The sequence below is a fragment of the Astyanax mexicanus genome, chromosome 25 (assembly GCF_023375975.1).
Source record: "Astyanax mexicanus isolate ESR-SI-001 chromosome 25, AstMex3_surface, whole genome shotgun sequence".
Lineage (NCBI taxonomy): Eukaryota > Metazoa > Chordata > Actinopteri > Characiformes > Acestrorhamphidae > Astyanax > Astyanax mexicanus.
In genome coordinates this window covers 14,124,631-14,142,431 of record NC_064432.1, presented here as the reverse complement: position 1 = coordinate 14,142,431, position 17,801 = coordinate 14,124,631, and the positions used below count along the sequence as shown (strand labels likewise).

The window sequence follows — 17,801 nt, the reverse complement described above, 5'->3', positions numbered from 1 at the left end:
CACTATTCATTACATTCCAGCAAACAAACTTTTTGATTTGAATAAAGACCTTTTAAAGACAGCGCTGGTTTAGACTGAGAGGATAAAGACTCTTGTTTACTGTAATACAGTGGGAATGTTAAAATATCAGTGTGTTGTGGGAGAGGAGGACTCACTGGAGGCAGGGTCTCCTTACTGAAGGTGAAGGTGATGTTGGCGCAGCTGTTCTGCTGGTAAGGGAAGCTGTGGTGGCATTTGGAGTTGGGTGGAGGAGGGGTGGAGGGCCAGCACTCTCCCAGGCCGGGGCACGGCTTCACAAAACAATACTCCTCCTTTATGGGGATGCAGGACTGTCCTAACTGGCAACCGCCTCGACCTTTACCCACCCGGCACGCCTTTGGCCCACACCACATCTGCAGGACCACAGCAGCTCAGCGTTACCACACATTCAACAAGACAATACTCAATAAAATAATAATAATAATAAACACTGACTGAACCGCTACCAGCCTCCAGACTTTCCTCCAAAATTCACCAGAGATTCATACACAGATATATAAAATACACTTACAAATTATGAGTTTTTTTTTTAATTTTACCAAATTTAAAACCTCTAGAATATAATCAAGAGGAAGATGGATGATCACAAGCCATCAAACCACCAAACTGAACTGCTTGAATTTTTGCACCAGGTGTAAAGGCATAAAGTTATCCAAAAGCAGTGTGTAAGACTGGTGGAGGAGAACATGATGCCAAGATGCATGAGATTAAAACTGTGATTAAAACCAGGATTATTCCATCAAATATTGATTTCTGAACTTTTAAAACTTTATGAATATGAACTTGTTTTCTTTGCATTATTTGAGGTCTGAAAGCTCTGCATCTTTTTTATTATTTCAGACATTTCTCATTTTCTGCAAATAAATGTTCTAAATGACAATATGTTTATTTGGAATTTGGGAGAAATGTTGTCTGTAGTTTATAGAATAAAACAACAATGTTCATTTTACTCAAACATAAACCTATAAATAGCAAAATCAGAGAAACTGATTCAGAAACTGAAGCACTCTCTTCATTTCTTTCCACCAGAGCTGTATTTGACAATTAAAAATGTTGCAAACTCATTGCAGATGCCATTCCAAAACTTTACTAACTTTAAAATTCTTAAAACGCTCTTTACTAGAACAACTTGTGGTCATTGTCTTGCTGCATGACCCACATTCTCTGGAGATTGAGCTCAAGAACAGACCGCTAGTTTGCTAACATGTACCAATACATTTACCGTACAGTAGTGTTTGAACATTTGTGAACCCTTTAGAACCCTCTAGAATCTATATTTCTGCAGAATGTATTTCTTTTTGAGTTTACAGTTATATAAGTGCTAATCTAATCTAAAATGATAAACTAATCTGCTGGCAATTATTGGGAATATTTTAATATCAATTATATTTTTTCAATGAATGCATTTTGCCCCTATATTACTAATTAGTTATTGAGATATTAAAGACGTACCCTGGTGCAGTGGATGTTTCCATGGCGACACTGACAGGTGTTGCAGTCCTCCTCCCACTTCTCTCCATCAGTAGAAACCTGACCTCCTTCAGAAATGCAGGGCCTCCCTGTGGCTGAGAGACAGACAGAGACGAATTTAAGGTTTAAATAACCTGTTCATAATTTTTCTTTATTTTCTTTCTGCTGGATTAATCTTTTACTCTGTGTTTCTGCAGTAAGACGCTGTGGAGGCGTCGGAGTGAGGGATCTAGAGTTTAGCGCGCTGGAGAAGCTGAGATTAGTGGATTATGGTGAACAGAGGGGAGAGAACGGGAGTGTAAAAGGAAATCATGCTCACTTTCTTGACACTGAGGACCGGTGCGTCCAGGTGCACAAATGCAGCGATAACCGTTAATCTCATCAATGCACGTGGAGCCGACCGCACAGGGCGAAGACTGGCACTCGTTTATATCTGAATCAGAGAAAAAAAAACACCAGAGACTGTGTTAAAAAATGTTAATGTGAAAACATGAGTTACAGGAGACTTCATACGGGAGACGCTCAGCATGGCATCTGTTTACAGACAAACAAAAAGAGCCAAAAAGAGCTTGCTAGAACATACAGGGGTTGGACAATAAAACTGAAACACTGGTTTTAGAGCACAATAATTTATTGTCCTGATGGACAGTTCTGGTGGAAACAGGAGAGTTGAGGGGCACATTGAATTCTGCCGTGATTTGATCAGCCGTGGTTTTGTGTTTTTTGGATACATTCCGGGTTAGCACCCGAACATCCATTTCAGACAGCTTCCTCTTACAGCGTCCACAGTTAATCCTGTTGGATGTGGTTGGTCCTTCTTGGTGGTATGCTGACATTACCCTGGATACCGTGGCTCTTGATACATCACAAAGACTTGCTGTCTTGGTGACAGATGCACCAGAAAGACGTGCACCAACAATTTGTCCTACTTTGAATTCTGGTATGTCACCCATGTTGTGTGCATTGCAATAGTTGCAATGTGCAATTAATGAAGATTGGCCACCAGGCTGCTCCAATTTAGCCATGAAACCTCCCACACTAAAATGACAGGTGTTTCAGCTTCACTGTCCAACCCCTGTATATAATAATAATAAGCCAAAAGAAATCACGTTTCTTGTGCATTATTGCACCAAATTGTATTATAAAATTGGGTTATAGTATTGGGGGTGGGGCTTAGGCGCTCTCGGAGGAGGTCCCAGCATCCACAGTGGTCGATCTATCTATCTTCTTAAGGCTTCAGGAAACGTCTTGCAGAGAGGATTATCGCTTGGCTACAGTGAACAATTTGACAATTGAGAGAAAGTGTTGTTTGTAAAAGTTATGAGTGCACTTATTTGTTGTGATTAACCCTCCTGTTATGTTCCGGGTCAATTTGAAATGTTTTAAAGTTTGAAAATCTGGGAAAAATAGTTAAAAGTATTTTTTTTATCAGTATGAAACTTCTTCTGCTTGCTTTTAATTACTGTAATCAACATATAATATAAAAAAATGGTTCGTCTCACATACTTGAAACCACCCCCAGCAAAAAATAAAACAAGAACAAAAACATTGCAATGTTATGTAAAACTATTGTTATATATGTTGGTGTTTAAAAGTACTAAAGTAATGAAACATTAAAAACAAAATTGAACATGTTTTTTTTTTATGAAAAACGAGAGAATTATCCTAATTGAAGCATTACCTGTTAGAGGTGAGGAAGAACATTGCACTAAATATTAATAGAATAATTAGTAATTTAGTAATTTATTTAATTTAGTTAGTTAAGGATTTTTTTGGTTTCATATATCTTTTGGGACATTCAGTTTACAGTTTGCAGCTAGAGGGTAAAAGAACCAAAGCAAATTTTCTGTTTACCTTATTCTGTGTCTGTTAGAAATAATATCTAATATTTATCTAATGTTTATTAGAATGTTAGTCACTTAATATTTGCTTAATAAAGCCTTAATTAGACATTTGTAAATTATTTATTTACTACTTTATTCTATGTAAGTGTTATTTGTGCTTAATCAGGGGTCTGTTATGTGGAAATGATTAATAATGGCTGTATTAGTTCTTATGGTGCACTATAAACAGTTATGTTACATCTAACAGAAAATAAACCTGCTTGAATTCAGTAGAGAATAAATGTGCTAAAATGTGTTTTCTGTTATTTCATTCAGACAACTGCATTTTTAAACACACAGTTCTTTTTAGTGTCCAATTGTTTTATCTTATCTTATTTTATCTTGTCTTTTCTTATCTTGTTTTATCTTATCTTATTTTGTCTTATCTTATCTTATCTTATCTTATCTTATTTTATCTTGCCTTGTCTTATCTTGTTTTATTTTATCTTATCTTTTCTTATCTTGTTTTATCTTATCCTATCTTGTCTTGTCTTATTTTATCTTGTCTTGTCTTGTTTTATCTTATCTTATTTTATCTTGTCTTTTCTTATCTTGTTTTATCTTATCTTATCTTGTCTTATCTTATTTTATCTTGTCTTGTCTTATCTTGTTTTATTTTATCTTATCTTTTCTTATCTTGTTTTATCTTATCTTGTCTTATCTTATCTTGTCTTATCTTATTTTATCATGTCTTGGCTTATCTTGTTTTATTTTATCTTATCTTTTCTTATCTTGTTTTATCTTTTCCTATCTTGTCTTGTCTTATTTTATCTTGTCTTGTCTTGTTTTATCTTATCTTATTTTATCTTGTCTTTTCTTATCTTGTTTTATCTTATCTTATCTTATCTTGTCTTGTCTTGTCTTATCTTATTTTATCTTGTCTCGTCTTATCTTGTTTTATTTTATCTTATCTTTTCTCATCTTGTTTTATCTTATCTTATCTTATCTTAACGTTGCAAAAACATTGTGATGCAAACCATTATTAGGTCACATGGTTCCAGAACCTTCCTGGAGCTTAATTTTCTCTAACCTTACAGGCTAATCTTCCTGGAACCTTTTCAAAATGTTGCTAAATGTTGCTAAACGTTGCTGTAACGTTCTGTATTAGCTGGGAAAACACTTTAAAAACACTTCCTTAACTTTTTGCTGTTTGCCGTTACTGACAAGTACGTAATTAAAGTAATTAAACTGTAAAAATGAGGAAAAAGCGAAAGATCAGAAGCGGAGAATCTGCGGAGAGTAAGAGCTGGTTAAGGGCTCGGTGTAACCGGTGGGCGTGCTCAGCTGAGAGGAATTTTGGTTAGCGTAGCTTAGCGGATATTTACAGATACGCTGCATCAAACAGCAGAGCCCAAGGTTTTCCTCCTGTAATGAGGAGCTGAGTGAGCAGATAAAAGCTTCTAAACGGAGCAAATGAGCACCAATCAGAGCTCAGCACCAAAGGCTTTAATGGATTTAATGGGTTCTGAATGCTGTAAGACTCTCATAACTCTGCTGAACCCAGAATACGAGGAGAGGGCTGAATGGGGGTTTGGCACTGTGCCAACCTGTCTGTCTGACTGACTGGCTAGACCACACATTTATTTACGTCTAAACCCTGAATCAAGTCTTAAGCAGATAAAAGATCTCAAAAAGCAATAAATTATACCCCGATCTGAAGAAATTCATCAACAGATAATCATTTATTAGTTTAGAAAAGTCATTTCTAAAGCTTTGGGACTCCAGAGAACCACAGTGATTCACTATTATTCACTAATGGAGAAAAAAACACGTGCAACACTGGTGAATCTTCCCAGGAGTGACCGGCTTACCGACTGAAATTACTAATTTATGTATATATCGCAATAATTTTCTATTTTTTTATACTTTTAATCAATTCCAAACTGATCAAACATGATGCTTATTGATTTTATACATTGTTTATGCGAGCAAAGACAAGACTAACCAATCATGAGTTTTATAGTAGGATATCTAAGAAATAAGCTTTAATGCATCATAAAAAAAAACACTTCTTTGGATCAAAACTAAAAAGCTTATACTGGGGATAAGCTGTGGAATAGAGTGTAAAATACAACGTAGCTTAGTTACCTTTGCTAACTCATAATTAGTCATAAGCACTCATGAGTGCTTATGAGTGCTTATAAGTGCATATAAGGATAAATTTATTATTTATATTTTTTATATATATTTATTATTTATTATAAATTTATTTTTTATATTTTAAGCTGTTTGTCTGCATTAGGTGCCACGGCTGAGGTTTCTGAAACTAATAAAACTGATTAAACTGTTTATTTTGACCTGTTTTATTGCCTTTATGATCTTTTTTTTATGTTTCTATTATGCTTATGTAATGTTTGTAGTTTAAAAGTGATTAAACTTGATTTAGACTTGATTTGTATTTATATTTCACTATTTTTCACATTTATACTTCTATGCTTTAAAACTAAACATTGCATTTAATGGTATGCATGATGCAGATGTGGAATTTTACGGTGTAAAGAAATATTCGAAATATAAACTTCTAATAATTTTAACGTTTACACGCCGTGCATTGACAGAACCTGATGCGACCAATCACACAGCAGATAAAACAGCCAGTACTCACGTTCTAAGCTCCTCCCACTTTTGCACCAACGTGTAATCAGTGTAAAAAATAGGCCTAGAGCATTAAACTCACTTATGCGACAGTCGGGTCCAGCGAAGCCCGCGGCACATTCACACCGGTACCAGTTATCCCCGTCCACACAGGTCCCACTGTTATAACTGTACAACAAATAAACAGAAACAGAGAGAAAAATGAAATTAATCGATATAAATAGAACTTACACTGTGTAACAAATATATATTTCATGTTCATATTTCAATATTGTGCATATTGTTTTCTTTCTGCCTTGACAGCACTAGTAAAAAAACTGCAAGGCTGACATTCCTGTAGGAATGAAACCGAAACTTCACGTGAAGCGAGATCACTGGTTCAAATCCTTTTCTTGCAGCTTGCCATCAGCTACTGGAGTCCTGAGAGAGCACAGTTTTTCTTGTGTTTCTTCTAGATGGCACTCTCTTTTTCCCCTCATCACTCCTAGGGTGATGTGGATCAGAACAAGGCTGCGTATGTGAGCTGATGTATCAGAAACGAGTCGCTGCAGTTTCCTCCGAGGATTAGCGCTGTGATGCTACTCGGTAATGCTGCATCAGCAGCAGTTTAAAAAGAGGTGGAGTCTGATTTCACATGACTTCTGACTACACATTTCCCAGCACTGCAGCTGTACGGGCTTGTTTACGGGACTGAGTGCAGAGATCTGCCTGGACTTACCATGGGTGTGGGCTGCAGTCGTTGGTATCTGAAAGGGAAAGAGAGAGAATGAGTTTTTTTCTGTGTGTGTGTGTGTGTGTGTGTTAGTCCAGGAAGGATTATTACACCAGAGAGCATGTTGGAGCCTGTACACGTGTGTGTGTGTTATTAACGATTTGTCTAAGTGTTTAAAATAACGATGACCTGATTTTAGTGTGAGTTTTAGAACAGCCCCTCAACTAACATGAAAAATAAATGTACGGTAAAAAACTGCATTTATAATGCATTATATGACATGCATAATACCTTAAAATGCCTGTAATAAGCCTGTTTAATTGCTCATAAGTACTTACAGCGGCATTAATAACACATCATAAACTACAAGCATAAGGGTTTATAAAGAAACGGCGTCTAATGCCTTATAATATTTGTTCATAAGAACATTGTTTAGTGTAGTGTTGTAATGCACTATAACACAGATTTGGTATATTTTGCTATAATGCATTATAATATGCAGCTATAAAATATGATTTCTCAAATTAGGCTTTTACAAAAGTGTGTAACACATTATAAAGCCTTGTGTACAGTCATTACTGACTTTAAGTGAAGTGAGTTTTCATATGCATTTTAAACGTGAAGTAAATTTTAATTATGCCTCGCTATAATGTCTTATAGAGCATTATGAGTGCTCTTTACTGGCTTTAAGTGAAATGTGTTTTCAAATGCCTTTTTAAATGCCTACACTGAGACTTAATAACATTTACTTGTTTAAAAAAAACACCTTGAAAACACACTTCACTTAATGTCCATAAAGAGCACTTTATAATTCTCTATAAGACATTATACCAAAATATACCAAATCTGTGTTATGGTGCATTTCAACACTAAATTGTACAATGTTCCTATGAACAGATATTATGAGGCATTATAAGCCCTTTTTTTATAAACCCTTATATACTTGTAGTTTATGATGTGTTATGAATGCCGCTGTTTGTACCTATGAGCAATTATACAGGCTTATTACAGTCACTATAAGGTATTATGCATGTCGCATTTTGAATATAGGGTTCATGGGAAGTGTTAGCAAAAGCTTTTTAGCTTTTAGCTCAAAAGTTTATTAGCTCAGTAAAACTTTAACTAACATTACAATAAATACAAACGGCAATTTTACAAAAAGCAGAGCTTTTAAAGCCCTGTTTTCCTTAAAACATCTCCTAATATCTCCTCTTAATCTGAGTTTAATAGACTTATTTCTTATTATCTTCATGAATGCTAATGCTAAAGCTAATGCTAAAGCTAATGCTGTGGATGCAGTACTCACTCTGAGAGCAGGTGGCTCCCTCCCAGCCTTCCTTACAGACGCAGGTGAAGGAATCAGCACTGACCACACAGGTCCCTCCGTTCTCACAGGGGTTCGGCAGACAGCTGCTGTTCTTAGCTGTAAACAAGAGAGCAGCAGTGCTATTCTAATCATACATTGATCTCAGCAGTGTTATTCTAATCATACATTGATCTCAGCAGTGCTATTCTAATCATACATTGATCTCAACAGTGCTATTCTAATCACACATTTACCTCAGCAGTGCTATTCGAATCACACATTTACCTCAGCAGTGCTATTCTAACCACACATAAACCTCAGCAGTGCTATTCTAATCATAAATTTACCTCAGCGGTGCTATTCTAATCATACATTTACCTCAGCAGTGCTATTCTAATCATACATTTACCTCAGCAGTGCTATTCTTATCATACATTTACCACAGCAGTGCTATTCTAATCACAAATTTTCCTCAGCAGAGCTATTCTAATCATACATTTACCTCAGCAGTGCTATTCTACTTATAAATTTACCTTAGCAGTGCTATTCTAATCATGAATTTACCCCAGAAGTACTATTTCAATCATGAATATACCTCATCATTGCTATTCTAATCAAGAATTTCCTTCAGCAGTGCTATTCTAACAGATTTACCTTAGCAGTGCTCTAGTAAACTGATACTAATATAATTATTATTCAATTATTGGTATACACTTTTCTGTTTTTTAACTTTTTCCGCAATTCTCAAAGTTTTTTTTGTCATTTTAAACCAAATAACTTTGGTTGCCAAAAATTCAGTTCATCCCAAGTTTATGTGAAATTTTGAGCACTTTTACAAACCAAACCATACAATGGAACTCACCTATGTTACAGGTGGCCCCCTCCCAGCCTGGTGCACACCTGCATTTGAAGGTGTCTCCCTCATCATGGCAGGTGCCCCCGTTGTTACAGGTGGCTTCATCACACTGGCTCTCACCTGGAAACATAATAAAAATAAGCTCAGTGATGCTCAAGGTATTACATTTACTAGTGATTTATCAGTACTAAAATACGATAAACAGTTCACTACTCTCTTTTTTCTAATGTATTGTTTTAATGGGTTAGCATTAGCACTGGATTAGTCTAAGGGACTGAAGATTGTTAACTGTAAACTGTCCTTAAGTATCAGAAAGACCAGATATCCACTCTGGAAACAGAACGTCATAAAAGCCTATTTTTAATATTACCACCTGGACAGCGCAGTGGATAATACGGTAATGATGATGACCGGCAGCTTCTGGCTAGAATTGTCTGTGTGAACAGAGACTATCAACTTTAGCAAAAATCTAAATTCCATCTAGATCTACATTAAATACAGAAAACCCAATACACACACATCCCACAGCTCAGAGCTGCATTCTTTACAGTCTATAGGTAATGGCAAAAGTCATGGGACACTATGTGTAACATTGGTCCATTAGTTCTTTCATTCTTTTATGTTGATATTTGATGAAACCAAATTGTAACAAAATGAAACTTCTGGCTGATTTTGCAGGTTTTTATTCATTTTGAAATTATAATATACCGTACTTCTTTTTCTTGTTTCCCAAAGTAAATATCATTACTTAATATTAATCTTTTCTCTTATTCTACCATTTTTAAAGCATTTTCAGACTAATAATAATAATATTCAGTGCATCCCAACTGATTGAGGTATTATTGAGAGGGAACTCTTGCTCTTCCTTTGCTTTTCTGGGGCGGTCCTGATTAGTGCCAGTTCCATCATTATAATGTGTTTGATGTTTTTTGTGGTGACTGGACTTGAGGATACTTTAAAAGTTTTTAAAATTCTTCTTTTCAGTTTTCTTTAAGTATTTTTTTCTTCATTTAGTGGAGAAGTTCCTGCCATAATAAGGATTAGAACATTACTCAAATATTACTCTACCTCATACTCTAAGTTTTTTATTTTTTATTAAATAATTCCATATGATTTTCTTCATAGTTATAGTTCATTCATAGTTCATTTAGTATTAATCTACAATACAGAATATTTAAACTCGGTGTGAGAACCACTGTTGATGTTTTTTTCTGACTTTTCTTTTCAAATGAAGCCAAAAATGTCACAACAGAGCTGTGGCACAATAACAGCCCTGCTCCTATTGGCTGACAGAGGCTCAGGTGAAACTAGGTGGGGCTACAGGTTATTCTTACGGGAGTGGCAGGTCTTTCCCTTCCAGCCGTTTCTGCACTCGCAGTAAAAGTCGTTCACCAGGTCCTGACATGTTCCCTTATTTAAACAGGGTTTCAGGCTGCAGTCGTCTGTATCTGCAAAAAAGTGAAGAGAAAACAAAAGAAAGACTCTGGTTAGATCTCACGGTAATTATCTCACGGCTTTATCATGTACAGCATACAAACATAACCTCAGTCATTTTTACTGACCTCAACATTTCCCACTGACATGACCGAGCTGATGATGATTTAATGTTGTTTTATTCCTTATTAAATACAACAATATTCTTTAATTATGATTAAAATCATGATTTTTAAATTGTAATGCTTTCCTGTATTTTGGGAGATGATATTATAGTATAATATTGCTTTTTAAATGAGAATATTTAAATATGCTGAGTTACTGAGTTAAACTGACAGTTTTAACGGAGAAAATAAACACTAGTGTAGCTCCATATTCCACACTCAACAGATGAACAAGAGGAAACATTCCAGCATACCATTTACTGTGTTTGTGTAAACCTGAGCTTAAATACAAAGTAATCTACCTTCTGAAATCAATTTTATTTATATAATTCATCTACATAAAAGCACTAATGATTAAAATTCCAGATTAATCGCATGTGTTAACGTGTCAGCCCTAATTTTAAATAATGATAATAATGAAATAAAAATCTATTGCTCTTAAAAGGTTGCTATTTTATTATTATGCTGTCTTATCATTCTTATGAAAGAGAGCTGTTAAAATGACAATAATTTAAATCATTGCAACTTACAATGCAGATTTCTTTAGTTTTTGCTTTTTTATCATACTTACATTTTTCAGATTATCAAAAAACTTTAATATCAGACAAGGATAAGCAGTTTTTAAATGATCATTTTATTTATTAAGTGAAAAACCATCCAAACTAAACTGACCCTATATGAAAAACTACTTTTTATTTTTTAAATAAAGAAAAAACCTTTCGGAAAGCTGACTTCAATTTCACTACTAACCACAACCAGACCTGTAGAATCAAGAAATCACTTAAATAGAATCTGTGTGACAACATGAAGCAGATAAAATATCTCAAAAAGCAGCACATTATTAAACCCCCATCTGAAGAAACTCAACAACAAAGTTATTGATCATCTATCAGTCAGAAATAAACAGTATAGAAATAAAGCTGAGAATAAATACAAAAGAGAAAAAAAATCTAATTTAACTTACTAGTTTCACAGTGAGATCCCTCCCAGCCGTCCGCACATATGCACTGATACTCATTCACTTTGTCGATGCACGTCCCTCCATTTCTGCACGGATTTCTCTCACAATCGTTTATATCTGAAAAATAAATCAATACATTAAAAATATACGTTTTTTTATTGTACCCAACACACTGTCTTCTACTCATTTAATACATGAGCATTCTTTTCTCCCAGACCCAGCTCGGTGTCTCAGACTGCCTTCGTTGAGTTTACAGTGCAGCCTAAATATAGCTAATTAAATAATGTTTTAAACATGATATGGATTTAGCCCAAACCAGAAAATACCAAAAAAAAAAATGCACTGACTAAGTTACTGGGTACTAATAACGTTCCTGAGTTACCTACCTACAATAGTGTTAGCTGGCTGGCTAACAGCTAATTTCAGTTTAGATCACGTTATTCACCAATTTACGCTAACATCAATCACATTTATGGAACAATCTGTTACTGCATCCAACAGCACATGATCTAAAATAGAGGAACATCTATCGATGGGTGGAGCTACATGTCATACTGCAACCAATCATTAGAGGCACAACGCTGTGTTCATTAATGCTTATAAACAGACACTGATATGATTGTGAAACTGTAAATCCTGTCAAAAGTCGGTTTTACGTAAAAATATTAAACAAATATTTAAAATGGAGATTCTTCTTTTCTATTGACCTTTTTTTTGCACAAGCACTGTCAGTGTGTAGTCATTCCCCAGGATACCTAAGACAACCTGTAGATCCTATATGATATATCCATGATTAACTGTCTGACTCCAGTGTTGTAGGCTGTAAGAGCAAGCATCATTTCCTTAGCTGCTAACCCACTGTGCTGGCTGTGTGTAATACTGTTCACTCTATAGCATTTTCTTTATTCATACTATTGTTAGATGTATTTAGAGTATTTCAAATGTACACTGTGTTTTACATCAATTTAATCAAGGACCAGACTAAAAAATATGCAAAAAGCCTTGTTTATCATTTACGATACCATAAAGCAATTGATACAACGAAAAAAATATATCAATTAAACAAACTAAAACGTTACTTAAAAATTGAGGCATCAAATTACCTCCAATTATTTAAGAAAATTCAACGTATCCATGTGTACAGTGTATAAAAGTAGACATTTATGTCGCATTAATGGAAATAAATCCAAATTTCTCAGTAACTGAGGAGTGATGTTAACTCTTACTCTCGTGGCAGTAGGTTCCCCTGAAGCCCTCCTGGCACTCGCAGGTGAACTGACCCCCGGCCTGACTCCTGCAGCTTCCGTGAGGACCGCACACGTTAGACGAGATAAGCCGCACCCCCTCTGGAGTGCTATTGGACGCAACGGCTACAGTGCAGCTGTCAATCACTAACGAGAGAATCACAGAGAATAACAGGGTTATATAGGTGTATAAATGTATAAAGATTATAAATTCATATAAACACGAATTCCTGTGTACCTCCACATACAGTGATCCACAAAATGTAGTTTTTAAAAGAAGGTTTTTATTATAAAAGGAGAAAAGTGTGAAAATGTGTCTCCCACAGAGAAACACGGCACTTCACTATTATTCACTAATGGAGAAAACATGGAACACTGGTGAACCCTCCCAGGAGTGACCGGCCGACCTAAATTACTCCAAAAGGGCATGAAGAACTCATCCAGGAGATCCTAAAAGAACCCAGAACAACATTTAAAGAACTGCAGGATCTCACTCGCCTCAGTTAAGATCAGTGTTAATGATTCAATAATAAGAAAGAGACTGGGTGAAAATGGTCTCCATGGGAGAATTCCAAGATAAAAAAACACTGCTGACCAAAAACAACACAACCACCCGTCTCACATTTACCAACTTACATCCTGATGATCTCCAGAACTTTGGGTAAATATTCTTTGGGCTGACGAGACAAAAGGGGATCTTTTTGGAAGGTGTGTGTCCCATTATATCTGGAGTAAAACTATAAACTAACACATAATCTCAGTAAAAGATCATCATACTGAACGTAGTAAAACATGGTGGTGGTAGTGTGTAGAGTAGAGTGTGTGTGTGTGTGTGTGTGTGTGTGATAGTCTGGGGCGTCTGGATAACTTGCTGTAATAGATGGAAGCAGGAATTCTGCTGTTTATCAGAAAATCCTGAAGGAGAAAATCCTCCATCCGTTCCTTAGTGACCTCAAGCTCAGGAGTACTTGGGTTCTGCAGCAGGACAATGAACCAAAACACACAAACAACAAGTTCCCTTTCTCTGAATGCATTAATAAACTAAATGAAGGTTTAGGAGGGTCTAGTTAAAGTTATGACCATAAAAAACCCTGGAAAATCCTCCAATGTGTCTGAATTAAAATAATTCTGTAAAGAAGAGTGAAACTAAATTCCTCCACAGAGATCAGAAAGATTCGTTATCAGTTTTCAGTAAAGCTTGATTACAGTTGTTGCTGCCAAGAGTGACACAACCAAATTATTAGATTTAGAGGAAAACACCTTTTCTCACCGCTATAAGTACAGAATTTGTGTTCTTCATCAAACCTAAAGTTAATGGATCAGCAACAGGCAACATAATAAACATACTGCTGCAATGCATAATCAGCTCAAAATGAAGCTTTCTGTGCTAATCGGCAACACCCGTGCAAACCCCCATGTTGCACCCTCATAGGAGAAAGGTGGGTTAGGTGGGTTCAAGGTAGACATGGGTCCCGCAGTGTAAAAGTGCTAAACTGGCTGTAAAATGCTGCTGCAGGGGATTGTGGGATTGTGGGTGGCCGGCTGAATGATGGAGTGAGATATGCGTCTGTTTTATTGTAAATCCCACTGTTTCCGCAGGAAAATAACGGATGACTGGAGATATAATAAACATCGGTTCCATCACCTGGAGTAGAGGAGGGGGAGGGGCATAATCTGGGTTTATCACACACACACACACACACACACACGGCCAAGAAACCACCAGAACCGCAACAACAACAACATTACCCTATGAGGAATTAGCCTGTACCAGAACACACACATACACTCATGTTGGTTTTGCTATCCTTGGAAGGAGGACAATCCGTCCACATAATAATAACTGTGCATAATTGCTTTATTATACATCTAAACCTAAACTCAACCTTAACCTGCTACTGTATACACTGTGATCCTGTGTGTGTGGCCTGTAGCTGGTGTGCTAACACTGTAGTAGTGATGTTAGGTGAGGATTATTCACATAATAATTGACCTAATTTGTTTATTCTATACATAATAAACCAATATATTATATATACTGTAGAACATAGGGGTATAATAATAACTGCTACCGTATATACTGTGATCCTGTGATCCTCACAAAGGTACCAAAACATGCTAGGAAGACACACGCACAGTGTGCGAAACACTCGTATGAAACCCAATATGACTCCTCCACCATCGTTTTTTTTTTTTCCCCTCAGGAAGCAGATTAATCACACGGCACGCAGCACGCAACACACACACACACAGATCACCTTACTGCAGGTTTACGGTACGGTATGAGGGTGATGCAGGCGGATGGAAATCGTCTCACCTTGGCAGGAGGTGGTGCGGCAGTGGTCCTTCAGGTGGGAGCAGTTCTTGCCTTCGTAGTCGTCGGGGCACTGGCAGTAGTAGTCTGACGCCAGGTTGAAGCAGGGCGCGGCGTTCTGACACGGGCTGGGCCGACAGTAATCGATATCCAGCTGAATCACAGGGAGTGGGAGAGGAGAGGAAGAGATGAACCATGGGAAAAGTGATGTTCAGACATTTCTGCAGGATTACAGAACAGAAAAACCCACAGCATCCTCCTCCCCGCCACCGCTGCTGCCGTTCCTGCCAGGAAACAGCCCAGCGAACAGCCATATTTCAGAGAAACTGGCCCAGCCGGCTGCTTTCTGCCTCAGATCTGAGAAAAAAACTGGACAGTCTAAGGTCTTACAGACCTTTTCAACCCTTTTGAGCTCCTCTAGAACATTAAAGAAGACAAACTCTGCAAAACTTGCACCAAAAAATCCAGCTGAAAAAGTTTGGTGTCAAAATCCTTTGCTTCTATGAGCTATTTAGATGCTCCTCCCTTACTGTGACATCAGAATAAGCCTACAAGAAAGCTGCATAGAACCACAGCGGGGTTTTAGCCAGCAGACTTCTTCTGAGGCAGGGATCTATGCTGACCGTTTGTGGCTTGTCAGTAGATTAGGGAGATTTAAAAACATTTAAATAATGAGTTTTAATGTGCTTCTATCCTAGATAAGCATGAATTATAAACATAATGAAGGCATGGCTGTCAACATCTTATTTGCATAAAAGTGACAGAGCTCTTAAACGGCTCGTTCTGAAAGGTATTGAAACTGATAAGAATTAAAATTGTATAAAAAAAAGACTTAATACAAATCAATTGAAAATTAATTAAACGCTTTTATAAGCCATTTGGCTCCTCCCTTGTTGTGACCTCACAATAAGGAAACCAGCATAGAACCATCCTGGGTCCACCCCTAACCCGTCAACCCCCACCAGAGCCCCGTCCACTAGATCTTCTAGCTGAAGAAATGCAATTTTAGACAGTATACAGCACGATTAGCCAGCAGACCTCGTCTGAGGGAGGGATCTATATCTACAGTCCGTGGAAAGTCAGCAGAGTTCTTACCTGACAGAACTGACCAGAGAAGCCAGCGGGACACAGACACTGGAAGCCATTCACTTCGTCCTCACAGCGACCGCCGTTAAGGCAGGGGCTGCTGGCGCACTCGTCAATTTCCTTCTCACAGTGCTCACCCACAAACCCCGCCGAGCACACACACCGATACCCGTTCACCAGATCCTGAGAGAGAACACACACTCATCACAATAAACAACAGAACAACAACAAACTGATAGATCAACACAAGGTAGCACGTAATTGTGAAGTGAAACAAAAATGATGCATGTAGTCCAGCTGTGTGTAATTTAGTCTCAGTATAAATACAGCATGGTCACTCTGGAGGAGCTGCAGAGATCCACAGCTCAGGTGAATTGGGAGAATCTGATCTTTATGAAAGAGTGGAGGAAGTGATGTTTGCAGTTTGTAGCTACAAGTCATGTAGGAACACAGCAAACTTGTGGAAAAATTCTGTGCTCGGATCAGAACAAAGTTAAACTTTTTGGTCTAAATGTAAAAAAGCTCTTTATGTGGAGGAAAAGTAACACTGCTCATCACCCTGAACACACCCTGATCCCCACTGTGAAACATGGTGGTGGCAGCATCATGCTGTGGGGATGCTTTTCTTCAGCAGAGACAGATTTAGGAAGCTGGTCAGAGTTGATGGGAAGATGGATGGAGATAAATAAATACAGAACAATCCTGGAAGAAGAAAAGCTGCTGGAGGCTGTAAAAGATCTGAGACCTTCCAGCAAGACGGTCTCAAGTCCAACCTGACTGATCTTCAGCTGTTTTATGAAAAGGAATGGAAGAAAAATCTCACTTTCTAGATGATCAAAGCTGGTAGAGATAAACTACAAAAAGATCTGCAGCTCTAACTGCAGTGAGTATTGATATAGGAGGCTGGACACATTTTAAAATCATGTATCATTGTTGTTCCACTTTACAATAATGCGCTACTTTGTGTTGATTTATCACTTAAAATCTCAATAAAAATACATTTAAGTTTGTGGTTGTAAGATGACAAAATGTGAAAAAGTTCAAGGTGTATTTGGGGGAATACTTTTCCAATCCATTGTATACACTGTTAAATATACTTTTACCAGCAGTTTCACTGTTATTTTAAAGTGCATCTACTTTATAAGATACTGAAATTAATTAAAACTAAAGTCTATTATAGAAAGTTATGAATTTACCCTGCAGGATCCTCCATTCAGACACTGGCCGTGGCAGTCGTTAATATCTGCAAAACAAAAGTGATATCTGCAAAACTTTCTCAAAATCTCTCAACATGAAAACAAGAAGGCTTTCAGTTAACAGCTGTGCTGGACTCATCAAGAGTTAATTACTTGAATTTCTTGTCTCTTAATGTGTTTGAGAGCATCAGTTGTAAAGTAGTGAAGAGGTAGAGTTACAGGTATACAGTGAATAGTGAATATTTGAGTAATGTTCTAATCCAGATTATGAGAAACAACAGCTACTCAACTAAAAAAAGAAAAAAAAAACTTTAAGAAGAAATGAAGGTCAATCAATCCTTCAATACTTTCCTCATCATTATAATGGTGAAACTGGCACTCATCAGGACAATGAAAAATGAAAAATGACCGTAGTTACTAGTATTAGTATTAACACTAAGAATGTTTATCTAATCCTCTAAAGGCAGGCAAAACAAAAACGTATTTTTTTATCCAATCAAAATACGAGATCTGATAACAAAGCACAAAACTGAATCACTGA

General features: G+C 36.8%; 1 protein-coding gene across 1 annotated transcript in view; it reads right to left on the bottom strand.

The window, feature by feature from the left end:
- The window catches only part of jag1b (jagged canonical Notch ligand 1b), a 63,006-nt gene that overhangs the window by 10,208 nt on the left and 34,997 nt on the right, over positions 1-17,801 (bottom strand). The window contains exons 11-23 of the mRNA XM_022667228.2: positions 17,261-17,307; positions 16,074-16,247; positions 14,982-15,132; positions 12,647-12,811; positions 11,424-11,537; positions 10,196-10,309; positions 8,868-8,981; positions 8,006-8,122; positions 6,706-6,733; positions 6,070-6,155; positions 1,829-1,942; positions 1,492-1,604; positions 156-392 (exon numbers count right to left, since the gene is read on the bottom strand). Of these exons, the coding sequence (XP_022522949.2) occupies positions 156-392; positions 1,492-1,604; positions 1,829-1,942; positions 6,070-6,155; positions 6,706-6,733; positions 8,006-8,122; positions 8,868-8,981; positions 10,196-10,309; positions 11,424-11,537; positions 12,647-12,811; positions 14,982-15,132; positions 16,074-16,247; positions 17,261-17,307 (1,574 nt within the window). The remainder of the gene's footprint in view (positions 1-155; positions 393-1,491; positions 1,605-1,828; positions 1,943-6,069; positions 6,156-6,705; positions 6,734-8,005; positions 8,123-8,867; positions 8,982-10,195; positions 10,310-11,423; positions 11,538-12,646; positions 12,812-14,981; positions 15,133-16,073; positions 16,248-17,260; positions 17,308-17,801) is intronic.